General features: G+C 36.0%; 1 protein-coding gene across 1 annotated transcript; it reads left to right on the top strand.

The window, feature by feature from the left end:
* The first annotated feature begins 200 nt into the window (after positions 1-200).
* On the top strand, positions 201-1,087 carry LOC122590160 (heavy metal-associated isoprenylated plant protein 26-like). The gene is made up of 2 exons (XM_043762494.1): positions 201-287; positions 698-1,087. Exons 1-2 carry the CDS (start codon positions 201-203, stop codon positions 1,085-1,087), a joined length of 477 nt encoding a protein of 158 aa, XP_043618429.1.
* The last annotated feature ends 6,782 nt before the right edge of the window (positions 1,088-7,869 follow it).

The raw sequence follows: 7,869 nt of genomic DNA, 5'->3' as shown, positions 1-7,869 counted from the left end.
CCACCTGGTGGATGTTTCAAGAGCCCATGATCCTACGTGGCGGAACCTTACAGACCCACCTCAATAATCATGCATCACCATTTTGCACCTTTTCTTATTATGATCTATTTTTCCCTTCACGATCACTTATCAATCCCACAGTTTTCATCCTCTCGATCGATACTCTTACAATTCTACATACAAAACACACATATTGTATCATGGGTGTTGCAGCCTGTCTATCGGACCTATATGATTCATGTCACGATCGCCATGGAAAGAAACTTAAGAAGAAAAATCAACTTCAGGTCTCTCACTCATTTACACTTCATTCATGAGTTTTAGCCTCTTATTGATTTTTTTTACATAGGTAGTTCTTATGTATCATTAATTAATATTACGTTTTTCTTCTTAAAGTAGCTAGCTAGTGATTGGATACACACGGTTTGAAATAACCGTACAATATATTTTAAGTACTGTATATGGTTTGATGACTTTTGAGCAATTAATCTCACTGGACGACTTCAAATGTTCTAGTAATTAAAAAACAATTAATCTAACAATAACGAAATAATGAATGGTACGGTATATATGGTTTCTAGCAATAAAATTTAACCAAGGAATTTCAATAACTTTTAGCTTTTTATTTTTTTATTTTTTATAGAATCTCGTGTATATATTTTTAGTGACAATGAAATTGTGTACGTGTTGGTGACAGACGGTGGAAATAAAAGTAAAGATGGATTGTGAAGGATGCGAAAGGAGGGTAAGGAAGTCCGTGACAGGAATGAAAGGAGTGAGTTCAGTCGACGTGGACCCCAAAAAAAGCAAGCTGACCGTAGTTGGATATGTGGACCCAGAGAAAGTATTGAATCGAGTTCGGCATCGGACCGGGAAAAAAGCCGAGATGTGGCCGTACGTGCCGTACGATGTGGTGGAGAAACCTTACCTTCCGGGTGTTTACGACAAAAAAGCGCCTCCTGGGTATGTTAGGAATACGGTCGATGTGGATCCGTCGACCGAGGGTTTGGTGCGGGCGAGTTCTACTGAGATTCGGTATACCACGGCTTTTAGTGATGAAAATCCCACGGCTTGTATAGTTATGTAGTTCGTTTGTTTTCAATGTATGTTTGTTTTCAATGTATATTAGGAGGACATGTATATATGACATGTTAATTAATTAAAACGAAGTGATAATCGTACCATATAAATTGATTAACTTAATTAAAACTAATTAAAACGAAGTGATAATCGTATCATATAAATTGATTAACTTACCACACTGTACAAGTATTACAATATATTGTACAAATACTTAATACACATTTATTGTAAATTAAACAATTTATTGGTATCAATATCACTTATCTTAATTATTAAACTATAGAACAAAAAAGGTGGAGGGTGTCATGCTACTAAAAATGCAATTCAGATAAGATTTGAGCAAAACGGAAACTTAAAATACTCGTAAAAAATAGCGCTAGCCATGAAAGTGTGTCACTATAAAAGCCGTACTTTATTAAGAACTAATTAGTCCAGTACCAAAAATCCAAAATACTTTTCTTTCGGGCATTGAAGCATTGACAAGTAACTTGAAAGTAAAATAGTAACTTGAATGTAGAAGGAATTGAAGCTGGTTGTTATGGGCCGAGGGTGGAAAATTAAATAGCTGGTTAATCTATATAGATATTCAATCTATATAACGGGGCTTCCTTTCGTACTCTATTATTGGTTAATCAGCCAATTGTTGCAAGAGAATAATTAAAAAAAAAATTGTTCCACAGTATATGAGGGAGGTTATGATTGATGTAGATAGATTTTACATCTACCTAAATATTTAGACTTTTTCTACTTAAAAGGTAGAAAGGACCTTACAATCTATTGTATGAGATGATGATCAAACTTATGACGTCTTTATTATCCATCTAAATTGTTGCTTAAAGAATATTGTATAGAATTCCTAAACTATAAAAGCAGCTAGCCGTTATCGTTTAAAAGGTAATTAAAATTAAATTAGATTAGATTAACTATGAAGATATTTTTACGATTGAATAGTGTTGAACGACGATAAAACAATGGGAGTGTGTTTTTCCTATGGACAATGGAACTTATAGAAAGGAAATGGGAGTGTGTTTTTCCTATTGACAATTGAACTTATAGAAAGGAAAGTGATATTTGTACCATTTCTTTTGATTAATATATTACAACTATGTATTACTAGCCCGTACAATTATAAAATCTGTGCATTATCATACATTAAATGGTGTACAAATATCACTTCGGCACTTCCCTTATAGAAATATTGATTTGGGCGTTTCCTGTTAGACACTTGTAACTTGAAGCAGAAACAGAGAATTAAATGACATTTTCTAATTAGGGCTCGTTGTTAAGGGCCAAGAAGAAGGTTAAGATCAAACAAATTCAACCTATGTTTCATGAACTGTTGGGCCACAAAAAGGCTTTTCCTCGAGCTAACAAACTTAGGCCAAAAATCCTACAATATTAACCAATTCGATGATTTGCATGGAAGATCATATTGCAAGACCCACTAAGAAAAACGTAAGAAAGTTATCTAGAAAAAGAAAAGATAGATGCAATTTCCTATTCTTTTTAACTTTTGGTTTAAATCTGGTGAACTGGAGGAATACAGGAATGACCAAGACCAAGTAAATATTTGGATGATCCGAGTAAGGGAATGATGTATCTACAACAATTTTTTGCCATCTACAACAAACGTACATATTATACTGTACAGTGTACAAGTGTATAAAACGTGCATTGTTGTAGATGTCAAAAACTTGTTGTAGAAATATCACTCCCCATCCGAGTATTGAAGTTGTTCCAAAACCCCAAGCACAACATCCAAATTCTAGTATTCCAGAGAATTAGATGTGACAATCGCTATTGGCGAGGCGCTTGGTATTAATCTTAACGATTTTGAGTCACATACAGAAAGTCTTATTCATTCTGGTTGGTGAAGAGGGTTAAGATGAACTCAAATACTTGGAGTTTCCTATGGATGTTTACCGTGTCTTGGTTGGTCGTTATATCTTATAAGAATTGCTCTATATGTTGTACACTTACATTGTTCTAGCAACTTGCTAGTGAAATAACAAAGTTGTTTGTTGGTTGTCAAAGAAAAAAAAAAGATATAGTCAATGGTTTGACCAATGGTAATTTTGGTGTCATTTTATGTGATTGTAATTTACTTGAAACAAGAAGAATATTAGAGTTAAGCTTACATACGTTTTAAAAAATATAGAATTTATACATTAGTCTAAACTAACTTGATTTACTAAATGAACAACAGAGTTTTGGGTTAAGATTTAAAACACATTAATTGATTTAAAGTTTTAAACTAGTTTCATTTACTAAATTGAATACATGGTTGCGGATTAGTTGGTGTAGTTTCATCAAATGAATAACTCTAAAAGTCTTAGTGAAATGATGTAACCATTGAAATTATTTATCAAACACATTTTCAAGTTGGTGCAATTTCATCAAACACATTCGTGAATTAGTGAAACCGTTCATGTACACCTTTTCACCAAGATCAGTGTTAACTCGTGAAAGATTGCAACCATTCATGTACACTTGTTCGTCAAATGGTAGTGCAACCATTTATGAGTTATATATGTACGATGTCTGCCTTAAAAATACATACAAATTAATTATTTTGTATATGTTCTTTATTTTTGCCTTTCTAATATTCGAGTCATGACATTATCTTATCATTTCTAAAAATTTCATGTAACATTAGCCAACAAATTAGTATTTAACGATGACAATCTTGGTGATAATCCCTTTGACGAATTTTAAAAAAAATATATGGTATAGAGATTCAAAAGGCAAAATGGTTTGAACTTTGAAGGAAAGAGTTTTATAGATATGATGATGCGAACGGTGGAACGAGCATATATAGGTTCAAAGTTCAAACGTATATATCCTATGATTAAAATAGGTGGTTCGGGCTTACATTTTATTTTAGGCCTAAAACTTCCTTCTAATTTCTCGTCGTATTATAGGCGCCTCTTCCTATTTTCATATATATAGTGAAAAGTTATTTTAGGAATAATCCCAAAAATTGCAAGAACTTTTAGAAACTTTTTAAATCAAGCGTAATCTTTGATTATTTTTTATATGGTGATTATTTTTTAATTGTTTTTGAGTTATTTAGGTGCCATTTTGGATTTTACAATTATCTAGATACATGAATTATCATCCATTATACAATTTTTTGGAAACATGAACTTTTTGATCACATGAGCATGAATTGTGTTTTGATCACATGTATGCAGGTTGATCATATGTATGCAGGTATTTTGTAAGTTAATGTTTTAATGAGATTGCCGATGATCAAATGTATATAGATAGTTATATGAACGTTTGTAAGCAATTATATAGTTAGGGGTTGGGTATTTGATATGCCTTATCTTATATTGTTTTCCCACGTCATTATTAGTTGGTTTTAAGTGTTTTTGGAGTCGTTTTCGTATACATTTGTTGCGTTTATGGTATTTGTTAGTGTTTTCAAGATATTAACAGGTATTATGGCATATTACTGAAGAAAACGACTTTTGGAGACCTAAAGTATGCTTACTGTATGTACAACGGATTGGACGTAAGGGTTTGAAGTGTTAGGAATGGTTCGTTGGCGATTCCCCGCTGGTAGGAGTGTTCCTCCCTTGTACGCCGGTTAGATAAATGTTGTTCTATGTTTAGGGTTTTTGCCGAGATGGTACCTCCCCTTAGCTTTAGGGTTTCCCCCCTTTTATAGTGATCACCTTTGTGAAGGAGTCTTCTCACGCGTCTTCTGTCTTCCTTATCTTTAGCAACGAAATGATATGGTGATATCTCTTTTGTGCTTATCTTCTTTCCCAGGCTGTGTAGAGTCTGGGTGTAGCCTGGGTGAAGTCTATTCGTTGTACCCTGCGTGCATTCAGCATCTCGCTGGGTGTTGGAGGTCTAGGTGGGTACATCATCAAGCCCCCCAGACTAACAATATGACATGCCAAGGTTATGTTGTTAGTCTCTTGCTCAAAAAGGTATCTTGTGTTCTTGGGTGTGCTTCTGACCGTGCCCGTAGTCTCACAGGGGGGTAATTATGCATAATGATTTATCTTTGAGGGTACTTTTTCTCAATTTGTATGGTAGAGCGGTGCTTATCTCGTTATAAGTTCGACGGTGGATTTTAAGTGTATATGTGTTTGTTCATAGTCCCTATCGGCGGCTGGCTTTTTTTTTTATGTTGATATTTCCATAATGAAGTGGGGTTGTCGAAAAAAGAGGAACGCGTTTTGTAAACATGGTCGGATAAAAACCATCGGTCGAAAATTCAAAATTGGGGCTGGTTCATATGTGGATATGATAAAGATTCGTCGGTTGGAATCAGATCTGAAATTGTTGAAGCAACGCTTGTGTAAAATGAGTCAGAACCCAGCACCAGTTGTTGAGGATGAGAAGTCGGTTGATCTACAAGATCTGAAGCGTTCACTAGACATAAAAGATCTTCAACTGCAAGTTGCTCGTGATGGGATGTTGGAGAGGGAAAATCGTCTTCAGGTATTGCAGTCGGAGTTATCTTCTCTTCAGGCTAAATATCAGAAAGTGTTGACTGAAGTTGTTCCGTTCGTTCATCATTTGACCAAGGTGAATCCCCACTCTGGCAAATCTCTCATTGACCAAGTTGCTCGTGAAGATTTTGATGTGTATATGTTATGCTCAGATTCTTCATCTGGCACACAGTAATGGCTTTTTTCGGCCGTGTTGTAAATATCGTGTAATGAAGGGTTTGTTTACCCGTTTCCTTTTATTATCTTTTGGTAGGCGTCCCCACCAATTTGTTGTTTCTTGTAACAGGCCTATTTTGTTATATTAGTGCACTTTGATTGAAATAGAACGTTTATTATATTCGTTCAAAGAGAATGAAGATGAACCTTCTTTTCTAAAAAATAAATATTAAATATTATGGTTTTTTTTCTAACAAAAGAACTTACGCAGGTTCGTCGCATTCCATGTTCTACTAACTGGTTTGTCGTCTGTGGTAGAGAGTTTGTAGGCACCGTTTCCGATGATTGTATCGATCTTGTATGGTCCTTCCCAGGTTGGTCCCATCTTTCCTTGATACTCCACCTGACTTGCACTGTTTAGCCTGAGGACTAAGTCGCCAACTTTAAAACTGTCTGGGTGAAATCTTTTGTTGTAATATTTCTCAATCCTTTGCTTATATGCAGCTTCCCTTATCGATGCAATTTCTTGCGTTTCTTCTAAGAGATCTAGGTTGACACGCATTTCTGTGTCATTGTTTTCTTCCGCGATCCCTGTCATCCGGCATGTGAAGACTTGTATTTCTGCTGGCAGGACAACTTCTGATCCAAATGCTAGGAAAAATGGAGTTTCACCATTGCTTTGATTTGGCGTTGTTCGGTGTGCCCAGAGTACCAAAGGTAACTCGTCCACCCAGCTGTTGTGTGTGCACCCTAGCCTTTTTAATTCCATCGCTTTTACAGTTTGCTTGTTAATTACTTCGACTTGCCTGTTTCCTTGGGGGTGATATACAGATGTAAAAGGTTGCTTTATTTTCAATCTTTCACTCATATCATGGAATGTACCTTCTGCGAATTGTTTTCCGTTATCGGAGACGATTATTTGCGGTAGACCAAATCGGTATATGATATATTCCCAGACAAAATTTTCAATTGCTTTTCCATCAATGGTGGCTACTGGTTTTGCTTCTACCCACTTGGTGAAATAATCAATTGCTACAATTAAGAATTTTGTCTGATGTAGCAATGTCAATACCCCATTTCTGGAAAGGCCACACAGATGTTACTGATGTCATGTCATTCTTTGGTAACCTGGGAACGTTTGCGTGTAGCTGGCATGCTTCGCAATTTTGTAGTAACGTAGTTGCGTCTCTGTGCATTGTTGGCCAAAAGTACCCTAGGCGTAATGCTTTTGTCGCTACCGACCTGGGTCCTGCGTGTAACCCGCAGATGCCTTCGTGTATCTCGAAAATAATCATTCCCGCTTGTTTGGGTCCTACACAGCGGAGCCAAGGGCTTATAAATGCTTTTTTGTAGAGGTTTCCTTCAACCAACTTGTATTGCGGTGCTTTTATTCTGATTTTTCTTGCTTTGTTTTCGTCTTCTGGGAGTATTCCACTGACTAGGTATTCTACTATTGGGGTCATCCAATTTTTCCCTTCTTCTTTGACCAAGTCATATACTTTCTTCTCGTGTATAGATCTTTCTTTGAGTACTTCTATTAATACCTTTTTCCCTAGGTGTGAAAATGTTATGGAGGCCAGTTTGCTAAGTGCATCTGCTTTCTTGTTTTGGTTTCTTCGTATGTGCTCGATGCTGAAACTTCCAAATTGCTCGATTAACTCCCTCGTTTTACCCAAGTATAGCTTTATAATTTCTCCTTTTGCTTCATATTCTCCTTTCACCTGGTTAGCTACTAGCTGGGAATCTACAAAAGCCTTGATGCTTCTGATCTTCATACTTTTAGCCAGGTTTAAGCCTGCTATCAATGCTTCATATTCTGCTTCGTTATTTGTTGTGTCAAATTCGAACTTCAAGGCATATGTGTATTCTTGGTTATCTGGACTGATAAGTCTTATTCCGGCCCCGCAACATTCTGAACTTGAGGCTCCGTCCGTATATAACTCCCAGATTTCATAATCCACTTCTCCGGTTACTACGAATGATGTTGAATGGGTTGTTGTGTTTCCTTCTTCTTTTAATTCTGTTATAAAATCTGCGAGTATTTGTCCTTTGATTGCATGTCTTGCCCTATACTCGATATCGTATGCTCCAAGGTCGATTGCCCATTTTGACATTCTTCCCGATTTCTCTGGTTTTGTCAATATTTGCCTTAGTGGCTTGT

Source organism: Erigeron canadensis, chromosome 2, assembly GCF_010389155.1.
Source record: "Erigeron canadensis isolate Cc75 chromosome 2, C_canadensis_v1, whole genome shotgun sequence".
NCBI classification, from domain to species: Eukaryota; Viridiplantae; Streptophyta; class Magnoliopsida; order Asterales; family Asteraceae; genus Erigeron; species Erigeron canadensis.
Note: the sequence above shows the minus strand (reverse complement) of the source record. Positions and strands in the feature narration are given on the sequence as shown.